This window comes from Chanos chanos, chromosome 7 (genome assembly GCF_902362185.1).
Source record: "Chanos chanos chromosome 7, fChaCha1.1, whole genome shotgun sequence".
In the NCBI taxonomy this organism is placed as follows: Eukaryota; Metazoa; Chordata; class Actinopteri; order Gonorynchiformes; family Chanidae; genus Chanos; species Chanos chanos.
The window spans coordinates 14,226,051-14,241,227 of NC_044501.1; the positions used below are offsets into that span (position 1 = coordinate 14,226,051).

General features: G+C 38.9%; 1 protein-coding gene across 1 annotated transcript; it reads left to right on the forward strand.

Annotated features, from left to right (window-relative positions):
- Positions 1-8,646: 8,646 nt before the first annotated feature.
- Positions 8,647-10,494, forward strand: LOC115816028 (CD276 antigen homolog). The gene is made up of 4 exons (XM_030778999.1): positions 8,647-8,839; positions 9,112-9,378; positions 10,068-10,216; positions 10,414-10,494. Exons 1-4 carry the CDS (start codon positions 8,647-8,649, stop codon positions 10,492-10,494), a joined length of 690 nt encoding a protein of 229 aa, XP_030634859.1.
- Positions 10,495-15,177: the final 4,683 nt, after the last annotated feature.

Sequence of the window (15,177 nt, forward strand, 5' to 3'; positions counted from 1 at the left end):
AACAAAGTCTTACACACTCTCAAGTAACACCCCACAGAATTAGTCTTCATTTGCATAAACACATATTTTACAGACAGTGCAATGCATGTACACATTCAAATACAGTGTGCATAACCCAATACACATCATTTATTTAAAGGCTGACATGACTGACAGTGACAAATGTCAGATGAGGATGTTATTCATTTTTCACTCAAGGATATTAAGGTCAGATGCAAGAAGGACATTTCATGCATCTGCTAGACAGACTGAATTATACATTTTAAACGGTGTGTGAACGTGGTGTAATATCACTGTCTCTTTAAGCAAGACACAAACAGAACACCTTTGCAGAGCAAACAACAGAGAAAGTTCAGAGTTCAAAAGTGCCCTGATACGACCTTTTGCATACAAACCCACTGATACAGTTCCCGTGTTGTAAAATCGTCTCTGATTAAAAATAATTAAATAAAACAGTCGCTGAACACGAAGGTTAATGTGTAGCACGATGTCCATGGCTCTAAATTAAGATTTTTGGAATCATGTGATTCACGAGGCTCAGGCATGGATGTTAACTTAATTGATTCATTCCACCCGTATGGGCTCGCATCATGCATGCAAACAGTGTGTATAATTGATCCAACTCTTTAAATAGCGCATTAACTCTAACAACTCTTTCGAAAAATGTACTTATTGTAGCACAATTACCGTTCTCAAAGTTCGTACAAAACAAAATACTAAATTACAATTACAGTGGATGCACAAGGCCATACTGTTAGGCTAAGATACAAGAGAACACAAATCGTTGGCAAAATTTTCGTAATTTAGTTCTGATATATGTGATATACTTTTTAACTTGGATACGATTTACATTAAAACAGTTCACTCGCCCACGTACGATTAGAAGTATCAATCTTTTGTAACAAATTCACAAGAACACCCCTCCAGCAGCTCACTATAAATCAGAGATTTTAGAGAAGTTACTCACGAATTCACAAACTGACAAGCCGTGTCTCGCCTGTTTCAATATCAGTGAAACCAAGGATGAGTCGTCGTGGTTTTCAACTGTGTCACTTACGGCGGCGGGAGAGTCTCTAAAGGAATCTCGACCTCCGTGCATGCAGGTTGTGAGGTACACTAGCTTGAGTTGTATCAAATCAGTAACCACGTGGACGCAATCGACTGATCACTCCACAGGGACAGTGTGTCGGGTGAAGACACGAGACAAGCTCTAACAGCTAATTTATCAACATTAGGCTCTTGATCACACTTTAGTTCATATTTATATGAAAGGCTGGAAGTTTGAGCAACAAAATAAACTTTTTCGCTTCCGTAGCCCACACATTTTCGAACTGCGGAATGATGGGTAATGTAGTTTTACTTAGACCTGTTGCAGCAGTTGCACTACACACCTCGACTTTAAGATAATCACGAGAGGCATAATCACACATCCAACATGGCTCAACTGAGAGGACTTAATCAGACCAAAATGAGTCAATAATAATTTATTTTTGAGCTGCAGTTGACAACTGTGGGTTTCAGCTTCAGAAATTTTCAAGTCTACATTACATTATAATTATTCATTTAAAAGTCTAACATGGGTGTCATAGCACATAATGTGGAATAATACCATTCCCAAGAAAAACACACACACACACAAACATACACATTATGTGATATCACTATCTTAACAGGTTCCACTATAATAGTGGGTCATGATAAGTCCAATCAAGGCAAAGCAAAGAGTGTCCAATCAGATTAATGGCAGTTCAGGGGCACTGAGGAGCTCCCGCCCCACATCAGAGTCCCTGAGAGCGAAGAATGTGACCCCTGAACTGTATGCTGCTGGTATTACAATGTGTGACATCTTTGGCTGCTCCTCATCACCAGTGTCCTCTTCACTCATCATCTGCCTTACTTCGTCTGTGGGCAGAAAAAAAAAGAACATTTTTAGAGCTTGTCCTGTATTTCACAGGTGAGACCAGACACAACATTACATGAGCCACACAGGTAACTCAAACACATTAAAAAAAAACAAACAAAAAAAACACAACTTTTGGGGGAGGTGTAGGACAGGACAGGAGGACAGCTCTTTACTTTAAATGCGATGAAAAGAAAGATAGATTGACATTTTAAGACAGATAAAGAAAGAGAGAGGTGTGTTCTATCTGCATAAACAGGTGAAGACTGTTCCTCTTGTGTTGATCAGGTATTTGATAGCTTCCACATGACAGTGCATGGAGGAAGCACTCGATCAGAATGAAAGAACGAAAAAAAAAAAAAAACGAACAAAAAGACTATGAAAGGGCACCTTCTACATTTAACGTTTTCCAGCGAGGGTCATCGCTATGCTCTGATATTGAGGATAATGTGACGTCAGGTGTCAGCCTCTTCAGTACATCCTCTCGGCGAATCAGCAACACAGATTCACTGCAGAGACGCTGATGTACTTCCTCTTCACTCACTGTGAAAAACGTGCACACCAATAAAACCAACTCACCTGCCACTACACTTAGCCCAGGGTGACTCATGGACAATACATATACCCGCAATGAGCAAAGAAACTGCACATTTTGTCACTTCACAAACACCACAGGCCATCTATGACCGATCCAACTTGAACCTTCACAACGCATTAATACATACAGGAAACAAATACAGAACAGCTCTTGAGAATACCACATAACATACGTACCCACGTCTAGAGGGTTGGTCATTAACACTGCATTGGGTCCGACTCCAAAAATCAGCTGGTGATGCCAAGCGTCAGGTATCTCTTCTCCTTCAGGTACTGCCCGCTGCATGTTCATGGTGGCCACTGGCACGGCCCCTCGTCGGATCCAACGGGCCAGCCAAGGTACCAGTTGAACCCGTCTCCGTGGGTGGAGGGCAAAGAATCTGCCCATCACACAACCATCACTTGCCTTTTCTGCCCCATCTATCAGTTGCTGGTGTGTGGCACCTGGGAGAGGGGTGTGAAGAGAGGCTTGGAGGACGCTGGCCCAACACACACATTTACGGTTAGTTAGAATAAGATCTAAGATGTGCTGAGAAAGAGTTCAGCTGAACTAAGGGACTCGGTACCTGCGGGTGGGAAAATTAAAGACATGAAGATAAGTATTCTGAAGGTCTTCAGCCTTAAAGGTCATGTTCCTTCAATAGAGCCGTGAGACAACCGCAGCCTAAACGCTAGAGAAGGGGGCTTGGCACCGAAAGGTCGCCGGTTTGATCCCCTGGACCAGCAGGGGAAAAAAAGTGCCAGGGGAGGGAGGGGGAGTGAATGAACTAGTGTCTGTTCACTGCCAGACAGGTTAAATGCAGATTCCTGATTTGCCTAGGGGAATTAATAAAATATCTAAAATCTAAATCTATAATAAGAGGTCGGTCATGTTTTGTTGGGTGATAAAAAATGGGATTATACAGTGAACTTAATGTTTTGCACTACTGTCTCTGAGGTGGGTTTGGATTTTTTTTTTATGTTGTTGCATGAAAGGAATCAGGGCAAAAACTGTGAAAACATCATGAATAAAAATCACAATATTTAACCATCAAAAGAATTTTGTGGAACACAAAGCTTCACAGTGTGCTCGTACAGTCCTTGTAGAGACTAAGTCACCCTAGTGGAAATTCAAGTTCAAATCCAGTAGAAAATCCCAGTAGACATCCAGCTGAAATCCAGTAGAACACCAGTAGAACACCATTTAAAAACCAATAGCAATTTTAACTGGTTCCTATTGGTTTTTATAGGGAAATTGAAACACATAGTGTTTCTAGTGATTTTTCTTTAAACCGGCAAATTTAAGCCAATAAACCAACTAGAGCCCGACCGATAAATTGGCCTGCACATGGTATCGGCTGATATGAGTTAATTGCAGATTAAACTGTTGCGCTTAACTTATTCTGCCTAAATGAGGCAATGGTAAATATATCTGCGACTCGCATGTCTGTAGATACAGTCAGTGCATTGGAAATGATTAAACCAGAGGAGACGCGTAAATAAACGTGAGCTGAACAAGTATCTAACGTGGCTTGGTAACTACAAAGTTATCTAGTTTCTCTTTCAAACGTGTAGTGTGAAATCCCAAAGTCGCAAATCCTCGATATGACATGACTACAGTCATGTAGTATTAGATTCATTCAACAGCAGTGTTTACTGTAGCTCACTGTATCAGTTTACTGCATTCTTTATCAAAAATTTTATAGATTTTGTTGTACCTTTGTTCAAAGCACTACTTATAACAATAAAACAAGTTTATTTTTAAACTGCATTATGTCATGCTATCTTGGTGAGGACTCTTACGTAAGAACATTACATTACATAACTACACATAACAAATGTTAGGGAAAATCTTTGTTTATGTTATGCGTTTCTGGAAAAAAAAACCCCAAAAGAATATCGGCTGAAATATCATTATCGGCTTTATAAATCATCAGATATCGAAATCGGTACCGGTCTGAGAAATCCTATATCGGTCGGGCTCTACAACCAACTTCAGGACCCAAAAACATACAAAGACACAATGTAATTAAACACATGCAAACAATCACAGACAATCCATCCAGGAATGATCGAGAACCCCTGGATTAATGGATAACTGAGGTTATGAAGTGGTCAGTTGTGTATCTACCAGCCTCACAACGTGAATGTAAGTAGTCTGGGAGAGGGGACTCGTTCCTCCTAAGTCGTGTCTGCACACAGCAGTCAACCGCGTCAGGTGCTACTGTGATGCCTAAAGCTTGCAGGACATCCACAACCGCGGTGGCTCCGCACGCTGATACTCCAATCTGGAGGGTTTGCCTCTGTAGTGCCTCCTGTACTGACCACAGCATGGCGGTGCAAGATTCTTCTTCTTCTTCCTTCTTCTCCTCGACATCGTCGGCGCGCAACAGTGATCCAGTGGCGCCTGCCTCCCTTTCAACGACAGGAACCATACCATTGTCCATCTCTGGTTAGCTGAAAAACAATCCAGTAGATTTTCCATGTCAGTTAAAGCCTAGTGTCAGCGCACATACTTCAAGAGCCAAAGGGTTCAGTAGACTGGATATCTTGAATCAGGTGAGGTAATACTGAGCTAAAGCAAAATGTGTTGTCTTGTGAGCACCAAGAACTGAGGTCGAGGAATGCACACCCTACACAAATGAATTGTGCTATAAAATGACAGAGAGTGTAGAACAACTGCTCGTTTGTCATTTCTGGTTAAGTACCCACTAAATATCAGGCTGTGCTAACTTCATGTCTTCCTGATAGTTGATATCCAAACCTAAGGTATATCAACCTACTTTCAGATACCTGCACTCGTTGATTGTTTGCTTTGACCCTTTACGAGCTTACTAAAGTTCTCTCAATACCAGTTATCCAATAGTCCAGAATCGCCATATTCAATTAAAAAAAAATAAATAAATACACGCGTTTCGTCAGGTAAACGAGAGAAGCTCTACACATTTGGTGGTTCTTCATCGACGTTACTGATTTAGAAACGGAGCTATTCTATTTTGAGCTAACGGGTGGCACTCTATTTAGCTGAGGCTAATAAATCTGGAATAGTTTAAAAGCATATTACAAATCCAACAAATAGCTCCTTACAAGCTATTTTAATCGGAACCACTTAACTTTACAGTGATACATGTGACAAAAAAGCATACCCGCTGATAGCTTTATTTTGCCGGACGTCACAACATGTGTTTTGCTTCTGTAATTCCGGTATTGGGGGCAGTTTCTCGTCGATTGGATTAGAGTGCTGTACTGGTGCGCGTTGATTGGTTCAGCATATCATCATTCAAGGTCAAATGTTCAAGCATTTTATTCAGAGAAAATGACAAGTTTGCTGTGTTTTGACTTAGACCACGCAGCGAAGTGGTGCGAATATACTTTTTATGGTACAAGAATTTAGAGAGTCGAACAAAGGGTAAGAGATGCGGAATCTAAAGAAATTGTTACTGCGAAACTGTTAACCATGTTTTTCCAGTTGAATCCAAAGTGACACTGAATTCCAAATAAATGAATGAATAAATAAATCGAACAAATGTAAATGCTGTTGGAAGAAAGTTTCTGTTTGTTTTTGTGCGAACAGTTTTTGTCCTTGATAGAAAATTGTCTCACAGACCCACTGAACCATACTGAGAACAGGCAACATCAAATTTTACAACATCAACTTTTACAAACGGAACATTCTGACAAGTTTTTGTCTTGAACTTTTGGAGTATGTTCTCTTCCGTTTATCTTGCCATATTGTGAAAAAAAATCTATCCACGTACACAGTTATTTTATCTATGAACAATGTTTCGGTGTATCTTTTAGAAGTGATGATTTAGAAGAAACAGTGGTTCTAAGGCAGTTTATCAAAATACATTACGTATTTGTTTGGACAGTTTCCAAAATATAGTACTAAAGAGAATTCTCCATTGGACCAGTGGTCAAGCAAACCATGAAAATGAAACAGAGGATTATAGTGTAACAGTTCAACGTGACTTTGAGCGCTAACTGCCAGACATTGAAAGGTTTGTTCGAATATGGTGTCATGGAAACAAAACTTTCTGGCTTGATGTTTTGGCACAACGGAACAAACCAGATGCCACCCACTTTTGCAACTCTGTAATTATATATCTGATATTAACGTGAATTAACTAATCAAATTTAATGACTAATGCTCTCTTGATTTATAACTGCATGCATAATCATATGCCTGGCCAATTTGTATGGGGGCAGAAACGGCGGTACATGTTGGTTCACAGAGACATAACACACTCCCATGCCTTTTTTTTTTTTTTTAAAGAATAATACCCGCCTCGCTGCTCCCATGTAAGAACACAACTGACGTGGAGAAAGTGAAACTCCACCACGATGGCATTTTTTCAGGGAAAACTGTGTTAGTAGAGGACGCGCACACTGTTACATGTGAGCGTTTATAAGGCGGTCTGTCCTTGTATCGGTGCGCTAGACAGAACAGAGAAGTTACATGACAAACACCACAGAAGTGGTAGCTTCCTGTAACTGATCGCACCTAAGGAATGCTAAGAATTACGTGTCCTCCGTTTTTCTTCGCAGCTTGGCACAATGTTAGTGTTAATCATGGTTCTTTTCACATGGTTACATGGTGAGTACAAGCAGCGTTTTTTCATGAACATTGTCAAAATCCAGTTGTTAATTTATTTTTAGTTTTTTTTATTCACCAGTATCCTAGAATATTGGCTGTAATGTCTTAGGATCAGTTCAAAGGACGATGGGGATCTGAAATCGAGTCTTACATTTTATATTGATGTGGAATGCGACTTTACATACTTGTCTTCACGTAACGCTAGAGTCGTACATGAGGGCAACACATGGCAACGCAAAAGCTATTCACTATCAGCTCTCTGTGCTCAATTTAAAGTACAATTTATGCAATTCCTCTACATTTAAAGAATACCTATGTGGTTCAGGTGAAGACGAGCGTGACACAGTTACAAACAATGAACTAGATCTATTATCTATTATCTGTCATTGTTCTGTTATTCTTTCTTTTGCAGTTCTTTAAAACGTGGGCATTTACTTTTGTTAAGTTTGATGCAATATTTCTGCTATTTGTTTTTATTATTATTATTATTAGTAGTAGTAGTAGTAGTATATTAATTCTCCATTGGCTTAATTAATGCTTAAAAATTATTTAGGAGCAAATAGCCCCTTGTTCTTTCTTTGCTCATTTTGCTTTTGCTTTGCAATAATCATTAATCATTTATGGGGACTCTGATCAGTAATTAAAGAGTTTTAATTGTCACGTGTGTGGATCAAGACAGGTCATCCAAACTATGAAGATCTTATGACATGACTAGGTCAGGTACGTAGCACAGGACATTTTCATATCATTTTTTACAGCAGGACAATAAACAGACTGTCAGACAAACAGTATTGCAACACAACATAAAAGTGTGACAATACAAGTACAATGCCAAATACACAGATGTAACAGCAGTGCAGACAGGACCAGTGCAAAGGAGGTTTCTATTTACAGGTATACAAATGGTCAGATGTGAAGAATTTACAGGTACGTCTTAATAAATAACAGGAATTGGAGAAGAGGATTACAATTAAAGGAAAGGTACAGATAAAATTCTACGTAAAGAAGTAAGTGAATGTGGCATTCCTGTAATATATGTAGACACACTGCCTATACATGGACACACAAAAAGCGCTTATCTAAAAACACAAGACAAGCAGGAGAGGTATGCACAGACAAGGGGTGTGGGGAGTGAAATGCGTGAGGGTCAGAGTTCTGAGGCAGTATAGTAGAGTAGAGTACAGAGTACTGAGGTAGTAGATTAGACTACAGTGCAGTACGATCAAAGAGAGTTGTTTTTTTTTTTTGTTTTGTTTCTTTTGGACACTGTAGTGTGTGGTCTAACCTTTACTCTCACAGGCCATCTCTTCTTGTCTTGATTCAGTGTTTTTTATTCAGTGATTTTCTGCACACAGATTTGTGTTGGGTTAAACTACAGCATCGTGGTTACAAGTTAAGGTACATTTGAACTCCTGGGCCACATCTGAGTGCAGTCTTGACACTCCATGTTTGAATTTTCTCCACAGTTTGCATCGGGGTCAGGGTGAGAACTCTTCTTGGTGAAGATGCCCGTCTTCCTTGTGAATGTCCCTCAAACAAAAATCCCTTTCTGATCTGGCAGAGAAAAGACACCATGGTGTACCATCACAGCAAGAACTTAAGCACCATCGCGCATTACCATAACAGAACCAGTTTGATCCTGCCGCCAAACAGGAAGAACTGTGCTCTACTCCTCTCCAGTGTGCGTGTCTCAGATGATGGAACATACACGTGTTACTATCAAAACTCACCCCTTCTGTATTCTTCTGTATCACTGCAGGTGTTTGGTGAGTCATGCTTGTCATTTGGAGATTGTGAATGGAGATCACTGTATTCACGTTCATTCAACTTAGGCACCTTTTGCTTGATTGTTCATGTAAATCATTGATTTTCGTGCGTGTTGTATTAAGGAAGTTGACTTCAAAGATTTGATGTCTTTGCTTACATGATATCTGTCATAATCCAATCATTACTGATCTTTAAATCCACTCACTCATTCATTTATCAATGCGTAATGCATGTGGTAATGTGCTTGTTCCATCATTAATGTCAATTTCAGCAAAGTACACTGTGCAGTGTATTTACCGTAATCCCAGTTCTGGACTATTCTACTGTGAGGCATCTGGAGGATATCCTGAAGGCAGGATACAGTGGAAACTGAGAGGGCAACCTTTGTCTCAGCCTTCTGTCACCCTCAGCAATAAAGACCACCATACAGGCCTCTATTATATGAACAGCTCTCTCATAATCAATGTCACTGACCTGGACGCTCTTACGTGTGTGGTGGAAAATCCAAGAGATCGCGTTATTGTTCAGAAGTGCGGCGGTGAGTGTGATTTTTGACAGCATGTCTGACATCCTTCTTGAATTTGTCATCAACGGTTTCATTGTTTAGACATGAAAAAAAAAAAGTGCCAGGAGTTGTTTTGAAATTGGTGCTACTGTTAGTGATATACTTTCACCTGACGTGACAGCATTCACACGTGAAAATAGTGACGCTCGTTGGTTTCAACAGGTGGCGCTGTGTACTAATGAAACAAATCATACAGAGCACCTGTGAATAAAATCATATCAATAATCTCACACAGTTGATTACTGGAGCTTGTGGTTGTTTTCTTGGCTCATTCAGGTTCATATATGCCCATGTATGAGACTGTAGTCATTGGTGCAAAATTGTCCAGAGACTGTGGGTTTGGGTGAATGTTAAAAATTCCTCATAATAATGGGAACCTAAGCTTGGACAAAAGTTTTAAGATAGTATAGTTTGTTTCATTAACTTCAAAACACTTGTTCCATGACCAAGCAACACTCTTAAGAGGTCATTGCTTTCAACTTCAAATAGTTTCCTTGGATTTAACACTTCTGCTTGAAATGATTTTTATTTATGTTTGAAACATGTTATCAATGTCAAAACAATCTCCTGTCTCATTTTTTTTATGATGTGACATAAAAGACGAGTGAAACCTAGCCCTCATATACCTAGTGTGCTATTGTTAGAGTCTTTTTCCTCTGCAGGTGCAGACGGCAAACCAGACATGCAGTCTGCAGGTCCAGAGATCCCTCAGGTCAAAGCTCTTACAGGGGTTGTCCTGGCATTGTTTGTGCTCTGTGCTGTGCCTCTAATAGTTAAATATTACAAAGAACATCAGACTCACAAACCACAGGTAAGTTAGCCTCCCTGTATGTTCTCCTTTTTTTTTTTTTTCTTTTTTTTTAAAGCCAGTTTAGGTGAACTAAAGCAGCTGAACTCTTCAGAGGTCTAAACCCTGTTTTATCTTAGTTCCAATACCAGAGTCACAACCTCTTTTGTTTTTGCCCAGCATGTGAAAGACATAAATCAAATTTTTCTCTTCTGTGAAAGGATGATGAATTACAGCAACAGAATGACTTGCTGGAGAACCAGAGGAACAAGAAGTCGCACATACAAAATATACACGCTTAGGAAAACCACCGAGCACATGCAGCCTAGTCCATGCTTTGACACTTTGTTTACTGGATGGATGCGGAACTGAGTTTTGATATCATCTGAGGTTATCTGATATCAAAGTGAAACACTGTTCTGCAAATGACTGACAGTTCTGTTGGCAAGCCCAAAAAACTCAATTCCTTCCTAGCTTTGTTGAGAATTTGAGAATGTCATCAAACACTGTCTTAAGTTTTATATACACTACAGGCCATATATACCATATATGTGTGTGTGTGTGTGTGTGTGTGTGTGTATATATATATATATATATATATTTTTTTTTTTTTTTGTCGAGAAAAAAAACAATTGTAGGCAGAAAAGGAATGTCCACATTTAATTCTCAGTAACAATTTGACAAGAAAGAAAAAATTAGAAGCACTTTTATATTTAAGTTTTGTTTTCATCAAAGTAATGGCTTCCATTGGCTTTAATTACGGCAGAGCAAATGTTTGGCATTCTGTGCAACGGTTTCTCAAAGGAGTTTCGCAACTGTTTCCATTCGTCCTTCAAACTCTTTCTCAGTTCCAGGACACGAAGCTCTCACTCTTCTGTTAGGTTTATCTCACGCTAGCTCAATAGCGGAGGGATCAGGAGACGATGGCGGCCATTTCATTTTTTTTTTCAAAACGCCCTGCTTTTCTATTGATCCATTGTAATTTTGGCATCATTTGGAGAGATGCTTAGGATCATTATCCTGCTGTACAATGAAGTTCTTTCCAATAAACCTTAATCCAGATGGTATTGCTTGTCTCTACAGAATGGAGTGATATTGCTCTTTTCGCATAATTATTTTCTTTTCACTTGGACCAAGTCTCCTGATCTCTCTCCTCCAAAACCTCCCCACACCATCACAGAACCCCCCCCCCCCCCCCCCCCCCTCATGTAACCCCCATTGTAGGCACAACACATCCCTCACTACCTCACTCTCCAGACATTCTATCTGTAAACACTTTCCTATTAGACCCAAACAATTGAAACTTTGACTCATCAGTTCACAGTACTTGCTCCCAATCCTTTGCACACCAATTTTGATGTTTTCTGTACCAAAGCAACCTTTTTCTTCTTCTTTTCATGGCACGGCAATGGCTTTTTTCACAGCCACACGGCCAGACAGACCGGCAGACCTCAACCTTCGCTTCACTGTTGTGAGGGACACTGGTTTCTCTCTCACAGAATTGATCTGTGCTCTTAACTCTGGAGCAGTTAACCTTCTGGTTCTTTTGCTTGTCAATACTAAGTGTTGATCCTCACCTTTACCTGTCACTTTCCTTCTCCCAGATTGTTTTCTGTTGTTATTATCACCTGTCTGTTATTTTCTTTCAAGTGAGTACTGTACACCATGTCTGGATATTTGCAACTTTTTTTTAGCAATCTGCCTTTGTGCATATCCTTTTTTGGTAAGAATTTCTATTGATCGATTTGAAGAGACAAAGTTTAAGTAAAACAATACTGTGCACAACTACTTATACTAAAATAATCTGGGACAAGGAAAGTAGCAGATTTAGATGGATAGTGTTAGGGCACCTTTATTAAAACACATACTACTGGATAGTGGACAATACCAAGCAGTGGTAAGCTGACCTTGTGTACCAGTGCAGTCAGTTCATACTGATCATTGAAAAAAAATGTGCAAAGCAGCTATGTAATCTGTTTATTTCAACAACCAAAGAGGGAAAATGAAATGTTGACATTCCTTTTCCAAGTTCCAAGTTTTTTTTTGTCCAAAAAATATACAAGACTGAGTTATTTTTTCTCTCCTTCTTTCTCTCTTTCCTTTTTTTTTTTTTTTTTTTTAAATCTGGGGGTGGCTCCAAAATGCTGGCCTGTTGTGTATACAGCAAAGAAATATTTGGAGTGAATGTAAGCAGTTTTATATTTTTGTAAGATTTTACATTGTGTTTTTTTTACTATTACATTGTGTTTATGTTGTGTTTTCTTTACTATTACAATTGTTATTGTTTTTTTTTTCTTTAACAAATGCATTAATGAACAAAAACTCGTAAACATATTACTGACATGTAGTATTGACCTAGATACATAGTGCATTTCCTTGAAAAAATTATTTCTTATTTTTTTCATGTTTATGGTCCATCATAAAGCAATGTGAAATTCATGTAGACAAAAGATTAAAACGTGTACAGCCACCACTATCTCTGATTAACGAAAAATCTGTATGAATATCGGGTGTCAAACCTCTATGGGAAAGATGTGCTGTTAATAAAGTTTGTTTTTGAACCACTGATACCGTTGCATTGTAACTACACTATAATAGTTTGGTGATGCCACACTTTTCCCTCACTCATTCTACTCAAGACTTCTACCAGAAAAGTCAGCTGACAGAAAACATCCAATAGAATTCCATCCCATCTCATTTTGTTTCGATTCGATTGGTCTAGCTCATGAGAATTCCGAGCTGCGCTCAGAATTAGGTCAGCAAATGATCAGTCGTGGCCTGCGTGGATAGTCTTGCGGTTCTGTACATTGGTATCCAGAGAGATAGAAAGCATGTGAGCTTGCTGATAACACATGCAGTGAGTGCTGGTGATGCTGATTCTTGGTGTGAACTTTTGACAAAAGTATAGACTCGAAACTGGTTCAGTGCACGATGCCTACAAATGACACAGAGGTCGAAACGTGCATTTTCCTCACTTATGTATGAGAAACTAAAGTAGACGACTCATTCCTTTGGTGTAGGTACTAAAACCCTGATAATTATTTGTTCATAGTATTCTAAAACCCTGATAAGTTTCTTTTCATAGTACTCTGATGGTACATCTGCAGGTGCAAACTGGTTTATAATAACATTGGCATAATTGTTGCTGGTGAAACATCTGACGTTTAATAAATTATTTTATATCACACGTCCACTGCACGAGGGTTAATTGAACTGATACTGGTATGTGCATACATTGTGAGAGAAATTTTGTTTGTGTGAAGACCAGGAGTTCACTTGGTCAAACTTCCTTCTAACATTTTGTCTGTCAGTCATTCACTGACATTTCTTTTCAGTGATGCACCTTTTGGAAATGATTCTTGACTTCATGTCAGGTCAAAGAAATTAGGACATACCAATCTGTCATTCATTGTTTTTAATGGGCATTAATTTTTCTTTTTTGGTCCTGTCAGATCTCTTCACAATGGTTTGAGATATCTCTTGTATTGTGTCAAATTTCTGTGTGTGTGACAGATAATACTTTCTGAGATGTGAAATAGTTGCGTGCACTTTTGTAGGCATACGCTCACACAAAAATACATACAAGTTTTAACAAGCAGAGAGAACAGATAAGCTTCTTTGGAAACAAGATGCTATGAAAATACTTCACAGTATGATTCACATTTTCATGTCCAAGCAAAGAATGGAATTAAAAAAAAAAGGCAGTTCTTTTGTAACTTTGATACGAAGGGACAACAGGCACAGTATAAAAAAACAAAAACAAAAACCTTCCAAAAACATAATTGATCTTACAGGTAAGTGTAACAGTGTAATAGTAACCCTCTCTTTGTTTCAGATAAGATCTCATTTTCCTGTTAAAAGGCAGGCAGATTTACTTCAAGAAATCTTAATTTAAAGTTTTCATTATTTTTTTTTTTAAACTTTGTTGTTTTGAACAACAGCTTTGTTGTTTTTGACGCAAACCACTTAAGCATAACAGGAAATGGAGCTCAGTGGTTGTAGGTGGTCAAGTGTTTTTTGGACAAACAGAGAGACAATGCAAACAGACAGTTTAGCCTTCACTGTCTGGTCTTATTGTGCCAGGATCTCAGGAGACTGTTTTTTTTTTTTTTTTTTTTTTTACATGCATAGATAATGTAAGACTATCCACCCAAGCCATAAGATGCACTCTCTTTATGGTTAATTATTAGAAATTCACTTGTTGAACTGTGGGTCCCTGGTTATCTTCTGTGGTCATAATTTTCTTTATTTGCTTAATTACAGGCCATGTTTTCAAATGTGATTACACCTTCCATCTAACACGAATGCCCCTCACCTTTGGAATGATCAACTTTATATATGGAGACGCTTTGGTCAGTTGGTGTCACTGGTCACAGCATAACAGCTTCTCCTGAGTTATTGCAATAGTGATAGAGACCTTTGCGCCACTCCCTTTTAATTATGTTACTATGAGTTCAATTACATTCTCCGAATTTGCCTTCAATGTTGTGATTGTAATTGTCTCCTGTGTTTTTATCCTTCAGTGAGTTTCATGATTTTCGTCAAGTTTAGCCAATAATTAGGCTTAATGTTGTTTCTGGGTACTTCACCCATGCCAGGGAGATAAAATTCTCATGGCAGTAGGTGTCAGTGTTGTGCTGCCTTTAAACGATATAAACTATCTAAATAAATAAATAAATAGATTCACTGCTGCACTTTCCAAAGCTAAGAGAATGCCTGTAGTGCATACGGATGGCTGTGTCAATCCAAAAGGTTTCCATATTGCTTTGGGTAATCAAGTGTTCCCCTCTTCAGTGTGAACACTTATTCAGATATGATCCCTGTTTGCATCCAGTGACAATGGTGATTACATTAGCACAGATTGCAATGAACAGCCCTGAGAAAAACACAGACTTCAGCAGGAACACATGGGAGAGGAGTGAGATCAGTCACGCAGAACTGTTCTGTGTGTGTGTGTGTGTGTGTGTGTGTGTGTGTGTAAGATG